Source organism: Sander vitreus, chromosome 9 (genome assembly GCF_031162955.1).
Source record: "Sander vitreus isolate 19-12246 chromosome 9, sanVit1, whole genome shotgun sequence".
NCBI lineage: Eukaryota > Metazoa > Chordata > Actinopteri > Perciformes > Percidae > Sander > Sander vitreus.
Genome location: NC_135863.1, coordinates 21,052,075 through 21,073,408, shown reverse-complemented (window position 1 = coordinate 21,073,408; position 21,334 = coordinate 21,052,075). Strand labels below are relative to the sequence as shown.

The 21,334-nt window shown below is 40.2% G+C and overlaps 3 protein-coding genes and 1 non-coding gene across 5 annotated transcripts in view; all 4 read left to right on the top strand.

Annotated features, from left to right (window-relative positions):
• Positions 1–251: 251 nt before the first annotated feature.
• Positions 252–7,261, top strand: LOC144523586 (elongation factor 2b-like). Its single transcript, XM_078259227.1, has 13 exons — positions 252–360; positions 1,396–1,610; positions 1,908–2,089; positions 2,358–2,569; positions 3,032–3,210; positions 3,690–3,795; positions 4,089–4,341; positions 4,517–4,712; positions 4,831–5,197; positions 5,279–5,632; positions 5,781–5,963; positions 6,162–6,294; positions 6,913–7,261. Exons 1-13 carry the CDS (start codon positions 358–360, stop codon positions 7,104–7,106), a joined length of 2,577 nt encoding a protein of 858 aa, XP_078115353.1. The 5' UTR covers positions 252–357; the 3' UTR covers positions 7,107–7,261.
• LOC144523980 (small nucleolar RNA SNORD37) lies at positions 3,937–4,004 on the top strand. The gene has a single exon (XR_013502561.1). It is a non-coding gene; the product is annotated as a small nucleolar RNA SNORD37 (small nucleolar RNA).
• A 2,693-nt stretch (positions 7,262–9,954) lies between the features above and the next one.
• hmg20b (high mobility group 20B) lies at positions 9,955–16,381 on the top strand. Its single transcript, XM_078259226.1, is given in 12 exon segments — positions 9,955–10,027; positions 10,141–10,152; positions 10,155–10,181; positions 10,359–10,394; positions 10,397–10,500; positions 11,380–11,580; positions 12,056–12,176; positions 12,302–12,354; positions 14,275–14,341; positions 14,546–14,761; positions 15,075–15,207; positions 15,730–16,381. Coding segments are annotated over 12 exon segments (1,056 nt in total). The 3' UTR covers positions 15,743–16,381.
• Positions 16,382–18,015: 1,634 nt separating this feature from the next.
• The window catches only part of unc13a (unc-13 homolog A (C. elegans)), a 46,788-nt gene continuing 43,469 nt past the window's right edge, over positions 18,016–21,334 (top strand). For both annotated transcript variants that reach the window (XM_078259224.1, XM_078259225.1), the window contains exon 1: positions 18,016–18,355. In XM_078259224.1, the coding sequence (XP_078115350.1) occupies positions 18,334–18,355 (22 nt within the window). In that variant the 5' untranslated portion in view covers positions 18,016–18,333. The remainder of the gene's footprint in view (positions 18,356–21,334) is intronic.

Here is a 21,334-nt window from a genome sequence, read left to right as displayed (position 1 = left end):
AAGGTATTTCAGACATGATTAGTGAGGACTTTATTAAATTATTTGCAGAATTATAACAATTAGCCTGGTCTTCATCAATTACTTTAATGAATGATGATGAAGCTCATTTGACTTTGTAAACTTACGTATGTGGAATGGACTATTATACTGCAGTGCAGTGCAGGCCAGTAGCAGCATGTCACATGGTCATGAGCGTAATAACAGGACGTGAAGACGCACAGGCCTTTTACGCACGTCGTATAAATGCCTGTTTTCTGACGTCAGCGGTCTCTTCCCTGCCTATGACCTCGTGAGGTGGGCAGCGTAAAATTTCCTGTGTCTTTTCGCCAGTAAGCGGATCCAAAACCATCCGTCAAAATGGTAAGTTTGAAATATTTTTCTGAGTTATTAATGAACCATCAGGCAATCAATGTGTCCTCAACGTTAATATTAATATTCGTATGGACATTTTACGAACGATATACGTACTTGCATGTAAATTCTGTGGATTGTGCTTTGATCAAAATGGCAGCCATTCTGTCACCGGTACCGCTAAACCTACGGAGTCACTGAGACTCTAGAAAAACGCGTTTTGAATTGTTTACAGATGTTTGCTTTTTTGCCATTAAGTTAACTAACGCATATGGCATATGTTTTGTGCCAGTCGACTGTTTTTGTAAAGGTTGAAATGGCTAACATTAAGTGACGTTATGGTGTTGCGTTGGCTAACGTTTACTGCGGCTCTTTGCTCTTCACACCGGAAAATGCAGCCAATACCCATTTAAAAGAATGGTAGCTGAATGCTACTGTGCCCTTTTTTAAATGTTTTCTTTGGTGGGGTTATCGCCTTGTTTTGCAGTTGTAACCGGCTGGGGGAATAATAAGCCGGCATTTCGCGTTGGCCGGCCCAGCCTGCTAGCTAGTTTGGGCTGTCATGCTAATGTTAGCATTTAGCCTAGTGTCAATGTCTGTACACGTGGCCTATTCGTGCCGACATATTATGCCTGTGTTGCTTGGTTAAATCTACTTTTTACCAACAACTCATGGGTTATTCTCAATTTAGTCAATATATCATTGCTTTACAGTGGCTATTGATAAACACATACATGGGGTTGTTTAAAATAGAAGGTCTAAATGGAGAACAGCAACGTCATAGCTGTGATTATGGCGGATGACGCCCTGTTTGGAAGCGATGCAGAACAATTAACGTTGTCAGCAACAATTTTCAATATGCTGTGAGTGCAGTTAACGTTAGCCAGTGCATTTTAAGCAATGTTCTTGCCAAGTCACCTTTGTCAATTCTGCCATTTGTGCCAGACATACAGAACAATTGAAAATACGTTTCTCTCCAACACATGTGTACAGTGTTTGTCCTTCTTTTTTGATGAAGGTCCTAATCTGATTTTGCATCCTCAGGTGAACTTTACCGTCGACCAAATCCGTGCCATCATGGACAAGAAGGCCAACATCCGTAACATGTCTGTGATTGCGCACGTTGACCATGGGAAGTCAACTCTGACAGATTCGCTTGTGTCGAAGGCTGGCATCATCGCCTCAGCTCGTGCTGGAGAGACCCGTTTCACTGACACACGCAAAGATGAGCAGGAACGTTGCATCACCATCAAGTCAACGTAAGTATCCTTTATTTCAACTCTTGCACTGCCTCATTGCTGTTTTTGCATTATAAGTAGGTGTATCCTTCCTTGGCGGCCTCATTATAGTAATCCTTTCAACCGGTCGAAACGCATTTTGCTGAGAATTGTCGTAAGGAAATAAGTACTTTTGATCTGTGCAGATCAATCTGTGCTTGAACAGCATTGCTGGATTTGGGAGGAGCCATGAGGTGGCTGGAAAGTATTTATGAATCAATAAGTTTAGTGACACTGGAATTGTGACATAACATCTTAACAAGTTGTCCTGACTTGCAGCGCCATCTCCCTATTCTACGAGCTGGCCGAAAATGACTTGGAGTTCATTAAGCAGGCCAAGGATGGCTCTGGCTTCTTGATCAACCTGATTGACTCACCAGGACACGTTGACTTCTCCTCTGAAGTGACTGCTGCTCTCCGTGTCACTGATGGAGCCCTGGTTGTAGTGGACTGTGTGTCTGGTAAGGACAAGGTTGAACAATCCTCGTAGCAAAGTGTGTGCGCTCCAACTCGATTCTCAATTTTTCACTTTTTTTTGGTTCATCAGCAAAATAACCCACAAAGTTTCTTTAACATTGAAAAGTGTATGTGCCTCAGAAAAACTTCTGAAGTGCTGATTTGCTTTGTAAATAATTGGCAGTGTCTTTCATACTATGTTGATTGTGCTGCTTATGTGAAATGACTACAGTTTTCCTGTAGGTTAATTTGTCTCCTGTGTATTCCTGCCAGGTGTTTGTGTACAAACTGAGACAGTGCTCCGTCAGGCCATTTGTGAGCGTATCAAGCCAGTCCTGATGATGAACAAGATGGACCGTGCCTTGCTGGAGTTGCAACTTGAAGCTGAAGACCTTTACCAGACTTTCCAGCGTATTGTTGAGTCAGTCAATGTCATCATCTCCACTTATGGAGAAGATGAACATGGACCTATGGGCAACCTCCAGGTGAGTTGTTGTCTGAACCTTTTATCTTAAATGCAGCACACTGGCATGTTGTGTCTAGAATACTGGGATCAATGGTGTAAACTTCCGTCCAGTGCATTTTCAAACAAAAAGGTCATGATCAATTAACCACTAATTTCCCAATTCATGGACTGTACCACTCTTAAACAACAAACGGCCAACATTTTCTCAAACACAATCGGATTCCTGTGACTTGAAATTTAAAAGGTTATGGAGTTTAAAGTGCAGGTGGTAAGACTGGTTCAATTAATCAGTCTTCACACTTGTGGTTTGGCTTTTCTCTGGGGCAGTACATTTCAGTCGACTGTTCAAGCATTTAGAGGATCCAGCTACATGAGTATTTTTGTCTTTAGTTTTGTGTCCAAAGTAAAATCAGCATAGCTAAATAAAACCTAGAAATCTCTTAATGTACTAATGTCCTGATGTGGTGGTGTCAACTCTAAGGTCGACCCAACTATTGGTACCGTTGGCTTTGGCTCTGGACTCCATGGATGGGCTTTCACACTGAAGCAGTTTGCTGAGATGTACGCAGCCAAGTTTGCTGCCAAGGGCAACACCCAAATGACACCAGCTGAGCACTGCAAGAAGGTGGAAGACATGATGAAGAAGCTGTGGGGTGATAGGTGAGTTTCTAATACAGCTTGATTGCTAGGGCTTAACTGGTAGTCTATTCGTGCCGAACCGTTTCGTACAGGACGTTAGGTATGGATACTATAGATGCTATAGGTATAGGTACTATAGATGTTGCTGAATGACCTCGTAATTCTTTTTTTAATTTTTTTTTTTAAGAATTGTTTTTATGTCTGCAACAGTTATTTGTGCCTCTGCCGGCCAGGGCAATCTATACGATTTCTTTATCTAGATGAGTTACTCCTGGTTAAGTCTTATGATGGAGCATTACTGACATTTGTGTTTTTTCTTAGTGACAAATTGTCAGTACTTGTTTGCTTTAATAAAGTTTTGCCAATAAGCCATATTGCCGTTTTTTTTTATTTTCTGCACTTTTGTATTCCCTGTTGTCCTGAAAACATGCTGAACTGTGAACCCTAAAGCTGAGGTACATACCAAACCGTAAATCTCCACACCTTATGTATTACTTTAGGTACTTCGATGCGGCCACTGGAAAGTTCCTAAAGACTCCTAATGGGCCTGATGGCAACAAATTACCCCGCACCTTTGTTGCTCTTATCCTGGATCCAATCTTCAAGGTAATTTTATTTAAATACTGTTGTGGTGCAGTAACAAAACAAGGCTTATTTGTTCAAAGCAGAGTTGTTCAAGTACATGTTGTAATCGGATATTTCCGTATCTGTAAACTTTGAGCAAAATAATTGAGTTACTTTGTGCCTGCAAATGATGATTTTCAAAATTCTTCACTTTGACCTGAGTAACAGTGATGATAACCTTTACTCTGAGCAAGGCACAGACATAGTGGTTTGCGTAACATTCTTGGCTTAGTCATGTTAAATTGCAGTCTAATTCAAATTTAATTTCCTTGTAGGTGTTTGATGCCATCATGAACTTCAAGAAGGAGGAAACTGCCAAACTGATCCAGAAGCTGGAAATCAAGTTGGATACCGAGGACAAGGAAAAGGAGGGTAAGCCTCTCCTGAAGGCTGTGATGCGCCGCTGGCTGCCTGCTGGAGAAGCCCTTCTGCAAATGATCACCATCCACCTGCCTTCCCCTGTCACTGCCCAGAGGTACCGTTGCGAACTGCTCTATGAAGGACCTGGAGATGATGAGGCTGCCATGGGTATGATTATTTTAATTTTGCTCATGCACAGGAATAAAATGTTACCATCTGCAACATGCATAATTTCAGTAGTTGCTAATGTCTATGACCTGGGCAGTAAGCCCAATGTGGCTTCAGTTTGTAGTAGTTCTTGGACTTGGAACTGATTGTTGGCCAATTTTCTCTTTCAAACCAGGTATCAAGAACTGTGACTCCAAGGCTCCTTTGATGGTTTACATCTCAAAGATGGTCCCCACCAATGACAAGGGTCGTTTCTATGCATTTGGTCGTGTGTTTTCTGGGTCTGTCTCCACTGGCCTGAAAGTACGTATTATGGGACCAAACTATGTCCCTGGAAAGAAGGACGACCTTTACCTGAAGCCGATTCAGAGGTTGGTTTTTCAACATCTGTTGATCAGTTAGTTGCTATTTATTGATACAAGTTATGTTAAGTAAATTCAGTTGTGACCAATATCTGATAAGTTGTCTTGTTTCATTGCTCTCTGCCAGGACCATTTTGATGATGGGTCGTTATGTTGAGCCCATTGAAGATGTACCATGTGGTAACATCGTGGGTCTGGTTGGAGTCGACCAGTTCCTTGTCAAGACTGGAACCATCACCACCTTTGAGCAGGCACACAACATGAAAGTGATGAAGTTCAGTGTCAGTCCTGTGGTGAGAGTTGCTGTGGAGGTCAAAAACCCTGCTGACTTGCCCAAGTTGGTGGAGGGTTTGAAGCGTCTGTCCAAGTCCGATCCTATGGTGCAGTGTATCATTGAGGAGTCTGGAGAGCATATCGTTGCTGGAGCTGGAGAGCTACATCTGGAGATTTGTCTGAAGGATCTGGAGGAGGATCATGCTTGTGTTCCACTCAAGGTAATAAAAACAAATGGTGAAAGATTTTGATGTCCCTAGAAGTGAAATTTCTGCATTGACACTTTTAATTTTTCTTTTTAGAAATCTGATCCAGTGGTGTCCTACAGGGAGACAGTCAGTGCAGAATCAAGTGTTATGTGTCTGTCAAAGTCTCCCAACAAGCACAACCGTCTGTTCATGAAGGCCTGCCCCTTCCCAGATGGCCTGGCAGAGGACATTGAGAAGGGTGATGTTGCTCCTCGTCAGGAGATGAAGGCACGTGCCCGCTACCTCAATGAAAAGTATGAATGGGATGTCGGTGAGTCCAGAAAGATCTGGTGCTTCGGACCTGATGGAACTGGCCCCAACCTTTTGATGGATGTTACCAAGGGAGTGCAGTACCTGAATGAGATCAAGGATAGCGTCGTGGCTGGCTTCCAGTGGGCTGTCAAGGAGGTACGGGGGCCAAGTGGGCGAGAATTCACTTTTTATTGCACTTAGTTACGTTTGGATAGACTCTTCTGTCATATTTCTGTTTAAGTAATTGTGTACTTTTTCTGGATATACTGTTTTCAAACCTTTGGTGTCTCAATGTTGTCTTTAGGGTGTCCTCTGTGAAGAGAACATGCGTGCCATTCGCTTCAATGTCCATGATGTGACCCTGCATACAGATGCTATTCACCGTGGTGGTGGTCAAATTATTCCCACAGCTCGCAGAGCTCTGTACGCATGCGAGCTCACTGCCCAGCCCAGAATGATGGAGCCTGTCTACCTTGTGGAGATCCAGGTAAAGGAAAATGTCGATGTGGACTGTATTTTGTTTCTTTTAGTTACCAGATGTATCTAGGTTAAGTTACAATGGTTTTACTTGTCACACATTGACAAGTATTTACTAGAATTGTTGTTTCCGTAGTTCACTTGCCTTTTCATTTCACAAATAGTGGGTTTTGTTTGTATGACTCAAAATCTCCTGTCTACTTTGCAGTGTCCTGAGGTTGCAATGGGTGGAATCTACGGTGTGTTAAACAGGAGGCGTGGTCACGTGTTTGAGGAGGTCGCTGTCATGGGAACACCCATGCGTGTTACCAAGGCCTACTTGCCTGTTATGGAGTCATTTGGTAAGTCCTCTTTAACCAGGGCTGGTGAGCAGAGAAGCTATAACATTACTTCTCAAGCCTGTGCTTTTACACCAATTTATATTTATTCTTAGGCAGGTACATGTACAATACTCGCTCTCCTTAGTAAAGGCAGATGTTATCAGACTGTATAAGCTAAGAGAATATAAGAAATCCTGTTAACATGACCTGGCCTGTTCAGTTTTTGTGCTTTGTGCAATTCTCAGTTGGATTGTGCAGTGTTAAGGGGGGGGAATTGGTTAATTGCAGTAGAGGAATGGGTTTATGGTGGCCTGGTGTTTTTTATTAATGTATCAAATTCAAAGAGGCTTTATTAGCATGACTGTATTGACACACAGTATTGCTAAATATATCTAGGGCCAATCGTGCACATGCTTTACATTCATGTTAATGTAATCTTTAGTGCCATACAGACGTATAGTAGGTAATTAATGGCTACCATGTGAAATTGAAATTCCTGAGCTATTGACCAGAAGGTAAAAACATATGCACTCCTACATTTTTGCCTGCTGCACTCACTCCTTGCAACCCTTTTAGTGATCATGTAATGGAGATTTGGCAGGAAAGTATCAAAGCATACTCTGCTCTGTCTATTCCCAGGTTTCACAGCTGACCTTCGTTCCCACACTGGTGGCCAGGCCTTCCCACAGTGTGTGTTTGACCATTGGCAGATCCTCCCAGGAGACCCATTAGACCCCGCAAGCAAGCCTGGTATTGTTGTCACGGAGACACGCAAACGCAAGGGTCTTAAGGAAGGTGTCCCAGAATTGGAGAACTACCTGGACAAATTGTAATCGCCTTGACCCCACTTGCCTCATTCCTCCCTTCCCACAAATTGAAGTCTACATTGTGGAAATGTACAGAACACAGTGAGCACTGTTTGCCAAAAGGATTGACCATAATGAATAAACTACAAAAATTGTAAACAATAAAATGACATAAAAACTCATGGTTATGGCTGTTTTTGTTTAAATATATATTCAGGAATTTCCAAGTTAACTAATGTACAGCTTTTCTATCTCTCAAGACAACTTATCCATATCAACACCTTATTTTGGTTACATTTGCTGCAGTGCTCATAATACAGCAGTAATGTGCTTACTTGAAACCAGGAAATTTTCCACATAGGGCAAACATGAGAAGATGGCTCAACATGATATAAAATAGAAATTGCAAGTTTGAGACCAGGGCTCTTCTGATTTTAATAGACTGTTTTCATGCTGTAATGGCTCACTTTTATCTCTGTCAAAGCTCTTGGTTATGCAATCACACAAACTTGCATGTAGGCACACAAGTCCCTATGAAGATGCACACCTCCACCACACACAAATTACAATGAAAATATTAAACAACAAATTGAAAGCCTGAAATAAAGATGTAATGCTGTTATGGCTGTAAGATCAAAAACGTGGTTACATTTTTGTCTTTAGGGGTCGGAGTATGTATTTTGAGTCTATTTTTGACTTATAGGAACTGAGATTGAACTTTCACAATTTGAGGAAAGACTTGCACCCTTAGCCAAAATCCTGCCATATGTATAAACAGTCACAAGTATCAGTAAAATAAGACTATCTTTCTAACTATTGCTTCTTACCTTAATCATTGTGATCATTTAAGAAGTAAATACAGCCTGCAGCACAGCTGTTGTCTTTAACTTATGTTAAATATCGTTGTTTTGTCAGAGGGCGTCGCGGTTATATAATCATTTCAACAGAGCAGCAGCTTGAAAATACTACTGGTTAACATGTCTAAATGGGCCACGTTTTACTCACTATTTCATACTTGTGTTGTCTGACAACAAAAAACTAAAAATGTGTGAATGAAAACAGCTTTATTGCGAATTCGATTGTATTAAAATACTGTATGTGGACTGGACAGAGTAGAGGGAAACCAAACGTGTAGAACTGACACCAGATGGTGCGCATACGACGTGATGACGTCACGAATATGCTAATTGACGCATAACATAATTTTTGCAACTTTTAGAGCAGGCTTTCGCTACTTTCCATCAAAAGTAGTTGGCAACTCTGTGTGGGTGTGTAAACCCCAGCCAATAACAGTGTGCAGCCTGTTCTCATTCCCAAGCGACTTCCTCAGCGACTCATTTCAATGCATAAGTCTAACTACAGACATTTTACCTTTAAGCACATTAAATATCCACCGTTATGTTTATGGTGGTTGCAGTTGATTTTCAGCATGTAAACGGTGTGTGGAAGAAAACTGAAGTCCGCTAGCTCTTCAATGCAGAAACTACAGCTGTACTAATGAAGCAAGTCGAATTGTGCTCAAGTGTCAGCTAGGACTAACCATTTTCAACAAATGTTTGCATGTTTTATACCACGGCCACAGGATTTGCTTATTGCTTATTTGCATATCATTATAAATTGAGTATCTTTTAATTTTCTTGGTTGGACAAATTTTGTTGCATCATTTTTTATTTTTTTTGGAATCAGTGGGTGAGACTTTTGTGATCATGTATTTGTAGGCTTATAAATATCTGTCTATGCATATTAATATTAGGACCTGCTTGTCAAGAAAAGTATTTGATAGAGAACAACCAGTCATGTTTTATACAGATCAATTAATGTTATCATTTCAGAGGCTCTATAAAAAATCACGCATATCTATATCAGCTTCATTGTCTTCATGTACTGAGACAATGAAGTGCAGTTAAGTATCTAACCAGAAGTGCAAAAAGCAGAAAAGTACAGAGTAATTTACACAATAAAATATAGAATATGGAATAAAGAGTAAGTGATATTAATTCACTACATATATAGACTACAATATGAGCAGTATTAACAATGTGTATAAATAAGATATACAGTATGGGCAGTATAAACACAGTAACATAATGAGCAGTGCAGGTATAGTATTATACAATATATTGTGCAATTAATTACAAGTAATGCTAACAGTAGACGTTGTATATTTAATTGTAATGAAAACAATCATTCACTATATAGTGCCTTCAAAAATCACACAATGGAACAACAAAATAGTGTCCACAGTGTCCACTTCAGGGCGTCAAAACAGACATAATAGCACATGTTTGAACCTCTCCCCTCTGGCAGGAGGTTGCAGTCCATCAGGACTAAAACCTCACGACATAAAAAAAAGTTTCCTCCCCCCCACTTAGTCACTACACTTTGCATTAACCTCCATTCTGGACTATACACCTGCCCATTGCACTTACTGTATGTTTTTTTTTTGCTTTTCCAATGTTAAACAGCTATTTTGTATTTGTTTCTGTATTGTTTATTTCATACTAATGTTAAATATGTTTGTTTATGTATGCACCAACCACCAAGGCAAATTCATTGTAAGTGTACCGTAACTTACTATGGCAATAAACCTGATTCTGATTCTGAAATGATCACTTCCGGTAAAAATATAAACAAAAAGAAAATCAATACGGCTTTTTTTTTTTTTTAAGTACACTGAGTACGCCGTTTTGTGCTTTCTAGATTTTCATTCGTTTCAGAGATTCCATAAATAGTTTTAAATCATAAGGGACGGTCATTAGTAAAAGTAACGTTTTAACATTTACTCAAGTACTATACTTAAATACAATTTTGAGGTACTTGTTCTTCTACTACTAGTCCCTTTAGGTGGGTTAGGGGAATATCCAGCCAACCAATCATGACTCTCCGTGCCGACCAATCAGAAGGCAAGCAGGGTTCTCTTCCTGTTTGGCCGAGGCACTCATTATCGGGTGAGTTGAAGACGTTTATCCAAAAAAGTAGAAATAATTATATAAAACTGCCATCGTCCGGAATGACTAAACATTATTGTATGCACAATACAACATTTCTTTGTGAAGAACAGCAGTTTGGATTACCTTTTTAACTGGAAATTGTCCGTTGTGTGTGTGAGTGTGTATGTGTGTCTGTGTGAACAGTTACGTTAGCCGCATTGAACTGCTAGCAGTCAGGTTAGCTTAAGAAGTGGAATCCCTGCGAGGAAAATAATGCTGAAATGTACTGCTGTTCTTTTTTTTTTTTTTACATCTTCTCCCATGTTATTCTGCACAGACTTCTTCCAACGGCATAACCCTAACGGATTAAGACCCATTTTCACAAGTGCATAGTCCATTCCACGGAGATCATGGGAGGGATAAAACAAGAGCAGAGTGATGCATCGCAGCACTCCAAACCATCCCATTCAGCAGATCAACCACAAGAGGAGGTGGGTACTGTTACATCTGACCAGGATCAACAACCGGCTTTGTAAATGACTTTAATTTTCACTCCTTAGCTGAAGGAATAAGGCTTTCAAGGTTTGCAACCAAATATTTAACTGAGCATATTGGTTAAGGAGTTAAACTCTTTACACTCACTTCCCATTTTGTTAGGTAGCTAAAAATAAATCACACTAATACAACAAACCAGCAATAATTCCGACCTTCTTACAGGTAAAAGTCTGGACACATTTTGAGAAATGTATTTAATTTTTACAGAGTAGGTTGGCTGAGCATGCTCCATGCTTCTTTATGACAATGTCAGTTAAGCAGAATAGTAGAAACATAAAAAACAAGGACAGACTGTGTCAGTGTATAAAACAGAAATGTAATATAATTCAACAGCACCACTAACTAGAACCTCCATAATGAACATCAATTAAAAATGACATGTCTCTGAAACTGTATAACCTTCATGTGGTAGGATGTATTACGTGGTTGTTGTATTAGACTGTATATAGTAGAAGGTTAGAGTATAATAATCAGAGTAATTTTTGAGAAAAAAACGTCCCATATAATTCCGGCTGCAGCTTCTTAAATGTGAATATTTGCTGCTCCTGTTAGTCTTCTATGATGGAAAATGAAATATCTTTGGGTTTTAGACCTTTGGTCAGACAAAACAATCAATCTATTGCCTATTTGTTGACATTTTACTGACCAAACGATTAGTAGAAGAAGAAAAAAATCTGCATAATAATTAACGAAAATAACTGTTAGTTGCAACCCTAGTGTGTAGGCTAGTGTTGGTAGTCTACTGATCAAGAATGAGTAGCATAGATGAGTGAGCAGCCCCTGCCTTCATGGAAGTGGTGTTCCCCTCTCTGCAGCCAAAGAAGAGAGGCTGGCCAAAAGGAAAGAAAAGAAAGAAGGTGCTACCAAACGGTCCCAAGGCACCAGTAACAGGATATGTCCGCTTCCTGAATGAACGCCGAGAACATATGCGGGCCAGATACCCTGACTTGCCTTTCCCTGAAATCACCAAGAGACTTGGATCAGAGTGGACACGATTAGCCCCGAATGACAAACAGGTAGTTATTCAAGTTTTGCAAGTATTAATGTTACATGTATTGTTTAACATAGTATATTCAGTGCAACACATTACTGTGAGTACTGGGTATTCATTGATGCTTTATTACTGGGCAAATTGGGCTGGTATTCACAATTGCACACACAAACCCCAGTCAAGAATAACATTGCATGTGTTATCACTGTATGTGAGTTTTGTTGTAAGGAGCATCATCATCTGTCTTGTTTACTTTCATAAAGATGTTGTTTGATTTTATTTTTTAAAGCTATTTCTCATCTGCAGTGTTTTTCAGCCTGCTGGTTGTGAAATGCGCATGCTGGCAAACATTTTTATGATAAAATGTACTTCATGACTAATTTCCAAGAAGCATGCTTTAAAAAAAAAAAAAAAGTTTTCAAATAATCAAGCGCCTGTCCGTTTGCAAGACCGAATTTTTCCCTCAGTAAAGCAGCACGACATTATTTGTGCACTGACAGCGCTACCTGGATGAGGCGGAACGGGAGAAGATGCAGTATGCCCAGGAACTGAAGGAATATCAGCAGACTGAGGCCTATCAGATCACCAGTGCTAAGATACAAGACAAGAGGATCAAGAAAGGTGACCACTGAGCTGTATTTACGTCAGAAATGTTATGTACACCACATCACAAGGGCAAATATATAACATATCATGACTCTGTGCCATGTCAGCTGTAATATGCACATACATTTTTTTTCTTTCAGAAGACACTCCATCAGTCATCATCAGTACTAGTTCAGAGTCATCTGTATCAAAGGTACATGAACCATACCAGGTTCGCCCTTGGCAACCAGATTGAGTCAATTGGCAACCGTTTCGTGGTCTCTGGTTGCCCCCTTTGGCAACCACCTGTTCAATATTTGTGTTTTTATATATATATATATATATATGTGTGTGTGTATATATATATATATATATATGTATATAGTATATATATATATATATATATATATATATATATATATATATATATATATATATATATATATATATATAAAAACAAATCAAAACTGGAACATTTATTTCAAAAGAGCTCAATATTTTATTTGGTTGTCTCCGTAAATTCGAAACACTACGTTGTGCGCAACACAACGTTTCAGCTGCTGTGCGACCGCGTTCCACACACGCGCAATTGTCGTGAAAAGATACAGGCAATGCAATTTTCTGTTCACGTAAACGGCGCATTTTAAAATCCGGTGCTAATATATACCGGACGAAATAGCATCGTGAATTTCGGTGCCTAATTAGGGTGCCTCTTAAATGTCTGCGCTGCTCTCTGATGCTCCAAAACCCACGTTAGAGGCAACAGAAACATCGCTGCATGTCACGCTAGTAAACACTAATAACACGTTACACAGCTGGTAACGTTAGCCTACCGCTAGCTACAGTAGTAACTGGATTAAACACGGTTAAAATGCTGACAGCTAAACGGTGTAAAAGCGTTACTGTATTTCACTGTAGAGGATTCCAACAGCAGACGTACAACAGTCTGACGCTAAAGCTATGGGCTAAAAGACACAAACTAGCACTGGTCACTAGTGGTGGGTGGGTCGATCCAAATATCGATAATATCGATAACAACGTTGGTGGGTGGATCGATCCAAATATTGATACCAACGTTGGTATTGATATTGATCAATACCAGTGTAACGAGATTGATACTTTTGTTTTAGTTTCTCTCCAATATGCACTGCTGCGGTTTTATCAAAGAGGTGACCTGGCTGTCTGTGTCTGTGTAGGTGCCGCTGCTTTCATGTGGTCAAGTCCTGCCACAGCGCGGAGCAGGCACACTTTGCTCCTCCTCCCCCCTCTTGTCATTTGATGTTGTACCGTCACATGACTCAGCGGCACCAGGCAAACAAGCAAGCAAGCAGCCAGGCCCCGGCGGCGGCCAGCAGCGCACACACACACACACACAGGCGGCCCTGAGACGGCAGACGAATGGCAGAGAGGAAGAGGAGCGCTGTGTGTTTTAATTTGTAAAAAGGCTGTAAGATACAGTGGTAACACAACAAATTTATACAAGCATATGAAAATTCTGTCCTGGGTTTTAACTTATTAATAATCCAAAGGAAAAATAACAAAAACACTTAACTAAGGTTATGAAAATTCCTTCAGATTTAGCACTTTGAAGATGAATCAACCTTAATTATTAAAACGTATCGGTATCGGTGATACTGGCCCTGTATTTACTGCGGTATCGTATGCAATTTATTCGTGAAAGCAGTAGTCATTGTTAAAGGTTATTGTTATTACGTTTTTAATAAAAATTTAAATTTTAAATTCCCCCCTTTTTTGTGCTGATCCAAAAATGTATCTGATCTGTGACTCAAAACAGTGATCCGATCCGTGAGTTTTGTGATCCGTTGCACCCCTACTTGAGAGGGATGGGAAATTATATCGCAAGCCATTATCTCATTGTTTCATTATTACAATGTGTGGTATAGTTACATACTGTAAGAAATGAATTGCTCCAAATATAGGCAGTTTAAAACATGGCAACCGTATTGTCAATTTCGGCAAACCAAAAGCTGATGCCTGGTTGCCAAGCCGGCAACCACTTTAAAAAGTTAGCGTTGAGCCCATGATACATATCTTATTACTTTATAGTCTGCAATGTCATTTTCACGTTCATTTCAAACTGCTAAGTTGTCCGTTTGCTGATTATGTCCTCTAGGCTTCTGACCTAACAAGCAGATTCGACATCCCTATCTTCACAGAGGAGTTCCTCGATCAGAACAAAGGTAACGGAGAAGATGAAAACAGGAAAGGATCATTCTGATATATCACAAACCCATTTAACATGACATGGGTACTAAAGCTAAGACATTACTTTGTTAGCTAATAGGATATTTTAACAGTGTAAAGTAAGTTTCATCCAACATACCATGTGAGACACTATCTTGTGCTCTCATCAAATCCTGTTTTATTTCTCTTTGTGGTTTCAGCTCGAGAGGCTGAGTTGCGACGGCTTCGTAAGGCCAACATTGAGTTTGAGGAGCAGAATGCAGTGCTTCAGCGACACATTAAGGACATGTACAATGCCAAAGAGCGCCTGGAGGCTGAACTGGGGCTGGACGAGAAGCGAACCCACGCTCTTCACCAACATTTGCTGGCTATTAAACACACACTGGTCAACAGTCTGTCATCAGTCCCCCTGCCAGGTCAGCAATCAGTTGGCTGTATCTAGTCAGAGGAGAAATGCATAAATATAGATAGACGGATATTAGATAAATCTCCTGCTATTATGTTATATTTTCATGGTAGATTTATGTTGTTTAGTCCTATAGTATAAATGCATTGATAATGGTAGCATTCTTTAGCGACCACCAGTGCAAACGACAGTGAATATTCATTAATACTTCGAAGAACCCCAAATCTCCTAAGAATTGGATTGCCATATCAGTGCTTCAATTCCATGATATTTCACCTTGAGAGGATGTGTGGATTTCATTCATCTGTGACTTTTCTGAACAGGTACAGGTGAGACAGCATCTCATGGGAACCTGGACTCATACCTAAGTCGTCTCAGTGGAGTGCTGGAGGGAAACCCTCACAAGCATCGTGCACTGTTCACCCAGCTGTGTGAAGTCCTTTCTCATGTGGACAGGTAACTAATATCAATAACGAGCCAAGAAATCATTCCTACCACAGGCAATTCCAACTTTTTAACACTTCATCACTGAGTGTTAGATAAGACACATATACATCACAACTGCACTAAGTGCACAATGGGTTTATCTACAGCTTTATCAATACTAGTTAAACAGTTGTACATTTTATTCCCAACTTGTATATATTTTAAATTATTTGTTCTTATATTCTATCCTGTTATTATTTCATGTATACTGTATCCTATCCCATCATTGTATATTCTGTATGTGTGCTGTGTGTCTGATATTTTGCTGCTGCAATACTGGAATTTCCCATTTTTTTGGGATCAATACAAATCTATCTAATTGTTTTAGAAAACATTCATTATTATCCACATTATTATTGGACCTGAGTCCAACATGATTTTCCATGTAACTTGTTTACAAGTCTTAACTTTTAAGTCTCGAAAAGCCATAGGTTATATTTATGTCTGAATCTTTTCTTTTTTTTGTAACTGCATGCTTTAATTCATTGTCAGTGAGAAGTTATGAGGAGACTCCAGCTGGAGACGCTTTCATTCCTGCATCAGAGGGACACGGGACAGGCTCGGTGGTATCAGGTCAAGTCAGTGCCATTCAACAGAGCATGTGGATTTCTCAAGGGTACAAACACGTCAAAACACCACACACACAGTCCATGTCTACATGCCTCTTCTTTATTAATATGTGTATTCATACACATGAGTTTTTGTGAATGTAAATCTGTGTGGCGGTGTTGAGGGTGTTTACAGTTCAGGAATTTCATTAAAGTGTATTATGTAATTTTATCCTCTGAACTGCTATAATTAAGTCAAATTGGATTGACCCTAACCCTAGTGTGTAGTATCAGCAGTTACCTACAGGCCCGTGACCAAGCCTAAATAATAGTTCACAATAAATGCCATTTAATGGGTGGGGAATGTGTATGTAGTGGGGGTTTTTTTTATTTTTTTTTTATAATGCATGAAAAACAAATAAAATTGAAAAGGGTGACAATGAAATGTTGGGGTTTACATGTTTGCATTTACATTGATAATGGCAGGTTGTTGAATGGACAAGCAGTTTCACTTGTCAGAATATTATATATTTGTGAAGTATATTTGTATTTTCTGAAATATTCATTAAACCATACTGAAAACGTTTCCAACAAAAGGTGAATGTGTGCAATTTTGCTTTTTTTTTATTTTTTAACTTGTTATGAGACATGTCTAATTATTTAAATTTCCCCATCTCAACTTAAAGTTAAATTACAAAACTAGAGACCATATTGCGATGGGATCACACCATCCGCCCACGACGCCAAATCGGGCCAGGGCTGTAAAGTGGTGAGGCCCCTTCCCTAGTTCCTAACCCCCTACCTCCAGCAACCTCGCTCGGACAACACCCATCTTCAAACTCAGCCTTCATTTTGATCTCAACTACACACCTGTAAAGTTTTGTGAATGCATCATGCAGGGTTGCAATGATATCACAGTGACAAAATCTGCCCACAGACATATCAACACCTGGCAAAGTACTCAAATCTGCCTTTGTGGTAGTTCCGGCAACAGTAGGTGTCTCCAGCACCACATTTTTCTATGAACAGACAGACAGAAAGACACACACACACACACACGCTCAGAAGGTGAAAACAATACCAGCGCCTCAGTCGTGGCTGGTAACAACTTGTTTTCCCCTCCTTAAATATGCAAGGCTGGCTACAACTAGAGGCAACTGGCAAAATAGGCCTTTTTGTGAGTCTATAAAGATACAGCGGATGTTGTGTTCCTGCAGGGGGAGCTGTTGGCCCATACTGGGAAAAAGTCTTGAATCTGGTTAAAGGTTATATCAGTTTGGTTGTTGGTGTGTTATTTTAACTGGAAGGATGAAGGTGGTGTGGCCTGTTGTCAATATGCAGCACACTGAAACACGACTAAGTTTGACAATTGGAGAGTCGGTCACACCAAGGAACAGCTAGAGGTTAATGGTGTAGGACAAATCCTCTATTCAGCTATTTCTGTATTCTGTACTCTCAGAAGAAACTCAGAAGTGTCTGGAATTTGCTTCGCTGCTCTGCTCCATTAGCTGTGCACGCGGGCACTGCCTGTGATGACGTCAGCGCTCGTTAGGTCCGCCAGACAGGGGCTTTCTCACAACAATGTAATGTTGTGTAATGTAAGTGTCTTCTTAATCTGGGTATTCTACTGTCAGCTGCCAGAGTTTTCAGACATGAAGGAAGGGATTGGGGGGTTATTGCACACAATGTTTCTAATTTATTGGGAACGCTGCTTTGCTGGGTCGACCATGGATGTGTTAAGAGAACCTGTGCATCTCTAAAACTACTGTTCCACCGTGAAAATGATTCCGACGTCAAAACATTAGTTCCGCATCACATTTTCCCCAGGTCACTGGCGCCCCAGCGGGCTGTGGCAAGCCGTTTTAACATTTAATACCTAAACTGAATATTTATTGCAAATATCTGTAAGGGCGCGCCACACACTTTGAGAAACACTGGTGTATGTGAAGATGAATGTTCTTTAACTGGTTCACTGCCAAGTCATTTACCCAGTCCTAGTGTTTCCTTAGAAGTAGGGCTGGCTGGGTATTGACAAAATCAATTATCATAAAATCCTTCACTGAATACCAACATGTTGATAATGTGATATTATCTGAGGATTGCTGAAGATGTTTTTTAAGAAATGTGTTGAAAATAAAGAGGGAGAGGCCAATAATCAGGTGTTTCAGCATCTCAACCTCCACCACCGCTCTGACGTCACTGCCAGGAGCTGTCCACGCATCGGCGGGGCTGAAGCTGAACAAGATGGCTGTGTGTTGGGGAGTGGAAAGCTGAGAGAGAAGTGGCGGAAAGAGTCTCAAATTTAGACAGACACGCCATTAAAATACAGATAGGATTGCGACGCTGGCGTTAACTCTCGAAGTGTGAAGATTTTCATTTTTGTCAGGCTAACGAGCCCCTGCCAGGACCCGCCTCTGCCAGCGACGGCAGGCTCCTTCATCTCCTGCCCAACGATTCATTCCCAGGCTTTATATTGCACAAATTTGCTCAATTAGGCTACGGACGCTGGTGAAGAAGCTGGACCCTGTACTAAAGGCGCATATAAGAAATGTCATTGCTGTGTGTTGGAGGTAAGGTAACTACAATCCATGTCTTGGCACGACTTGCTGTGAATTTCCTCGACCTGCTGGTGTGAGCAGTTTAAATAGCTCTAAGTCTGATCGTTACTGCTTTTAGGGATTCACGTGTAAGGATAACGATCCATCCGTTAATAGTTTTTAATTTTTTTTATTTGCCACGCTATTTAAAGCAAATCCCAATAATAAGGCGAATACTTTACACCACCTTTGGATGTATTATATCATATTTCTAATCTAAGTTCTTTTTTCACTATTATTTACCCTGAAATATTTCAATGGATCACAGCTTGGGCTCATTTTATACGAACCTGCCATTCCTACAACCGGATCGATTTACGGAAGAGGGGTATGCTTTTGTGGCAGCCGCTGTCAAACATAGTAAAACAAGATGTAACCCACTATCAGTTTCCCCCCGTGTGACAGAAGCGTGGGGTGTTTTTTGATTCATGTCAAAAAACGGGAAAGCGTTTTGATTAAAAATCATTAATTAATTAATTTATTTATTTATTCGGGACAGTGCACATTAATGAACAATCTAACATTTCTGTACAGACTGTAAATGAGCCAGGTTATAGCATACATGCTAATTTTCACCTGTAGTCCCGAGGCAGGAAGCCTTTCTTTAAGCCACGCGATCGGTTGCAGCATTCACATTCAGTGGCTTATCGGTGAATCAGTGATAAGCCCTTAAATGTCACTGATGTCTCTCACTGTAATAAGAGAATATCATGTAAGCTACGTTGTTTTTAATTGGTGAAGTTGGGGTTTCCCTACATGTTATGTATCAGGACCTAAAGCGAAAAAATGTGATGTCCGCAACACTGCTTTAAACTCCCATATTTAATATAAATGCAATGTTTCGACCCTACTGGGAAGGGTCGAAACATTGCATTTATATTAAATTAGGGAGTTTAAAGCAGTGTTGCGGACATCACATTGTTTCGCTTTAAGTACTTTTCATTTGTCCTGCACCTGCCAGAAGGTGGGATGTGCACACAATTACTTTAAAAAAAAACCTGTATCAGGACCTCCAATTAGAATCAAAAGACTGAATACCTCCATTTATTAAGACATTGTTTCTTCTAATTAATCCGAGTCCTTTTGACAGCTTTAAATTTAATTACATCAATTTGCAAAAGACAACTGGATACGTTATGCAAACACCATTATCCTGGTCATCTCATGTAACCTTCTCAACAACCTCTGGTCATCCCCAGATCCCAGAACCATGCTTAAAGTTTCCTAAGGATTAAACATGCTTAATTTCTTTTTACATTGCCTCTTAGCAAGGAGAAGTTCTCCTTGTGTTTTACAACTCTCAGAACCTTTAAATGAAGTTCATGTTGTTACAGCATTCATTCAACATATTAAAAAACTGATCTGCAGCTCTCCTGAATCCTCAATGAGTTTCCAAAGTTGCACAGTTAATAACAACTCTGTAATAGAGCCTAAAATTAGCACCATGCACTCTGAGAATTTTGGGCCAGGTTGGGCTCATTTCCTTCTCTGAGACACTTGATAAATACGGTGCCTGATTTATCGGGGAGCGGTGAGGGAAAGATGGAAAAGTGATTCCTTCGGGCTTCTTCTTTAGATTCACAGAGAGGTTGGAGCAGGCTTGTAGTGTGTATGAAGAGGCTGCTATATTGTTGACACCAGAGCTAGAGCTTATTGCACAGATGTCAGGATTGAGATCCAGGCTCGTTGGTGGTCCCTTTATGTCCTGAGGCTTTGTTGGCATAGCAACCACAATGGTATTTTAGGTCTCTGCTGGCATTTTGTCATCAGTTTCTACACACTCTGTTATAGGCCTGCAGCTAGGTTTATATTGATATATACGTTTCCACGGTGGCTGTGAGAAGAATGAAAAATAAAATAGAATGATGAGCATGGCGGTTCACCTTGAGCTGCACAGTAACATAAGTGGGGCTTATAAACATTGCAGTAGCAGTAGATATGGCATTGCCTGGTCAGATACATGTGTATGCTCTACTTCCATGTCTCGTGATGTTAGATGTAGTCTTTGAAATGATAGCCTGTGCCATAGAAGCGGAATAAGCATATTCAGATCTGGCAACCATCCTCTTACTGTCACCCCCTGTAGCGGGATGCCAGTTCATGCCTTATAACTTTATAACAGAGTGAGCCAAGAGAGGACATCCTCATTACTGTCACCTTCTCTCATTAAGGCATTATCCAAACATCTATTTAAGACTATTTACATATGCATGCAGACCATTAGGGGAGATCTTTTGAAAAAGAAGTCAGAAAGTCCAACATTAGAAATGAACATAATTTAGCAACAAACCATTATTGGCTACTGTGTCTTATTACCATTTCAAACACACTACTGCATTACTGTAATAATGACTAAGGTTATTGGGAGTCTGGTAATAGTTAGAAGCAAAGAAAGATCAATTGTTTTTTCAATGGAAATATATACAGTAGATATACTGTAGCATTCATATTCTACGGTTAATGATTCCAAGGCTACTTATATACTGTTTATATACTGTATATATTCTCTGAAATGTTTTAGGGCAGATGCTTAAAGTCTGCATTGTCTTTGTATGTTGCACCTTTTTCCGATTATAATGTTTCTCACAGGTTTTAATTTGTGTGTATGAGAGGAGTTTCCAATCATCAGTGACTACCATTGCATACTTTTATAGCAGTCATACTCTAATCGGTGTCATTGATATATTTCCCAAGGTATACTGCAGGTGTGTGACCGAATTTGATTTGGCAGAGGACACTCTCACACACTGTTTTTCACTTAATTGTGCTCATGAGTCATTGCTCTTTTTTGTCATAATCTTTAGATTTTTCTTCACTGCATTCCTTGTCTGCCGGTTTATATTGTTATTCCTGGTGTCCGTAGAGTTGCTCTGAATTGTAGGCTCCTGGAAAGTTATTGATTGGAAAACATCAGGAAATAAAAAGCCCCTTTAGGTCGTCCGCACCGGGGCG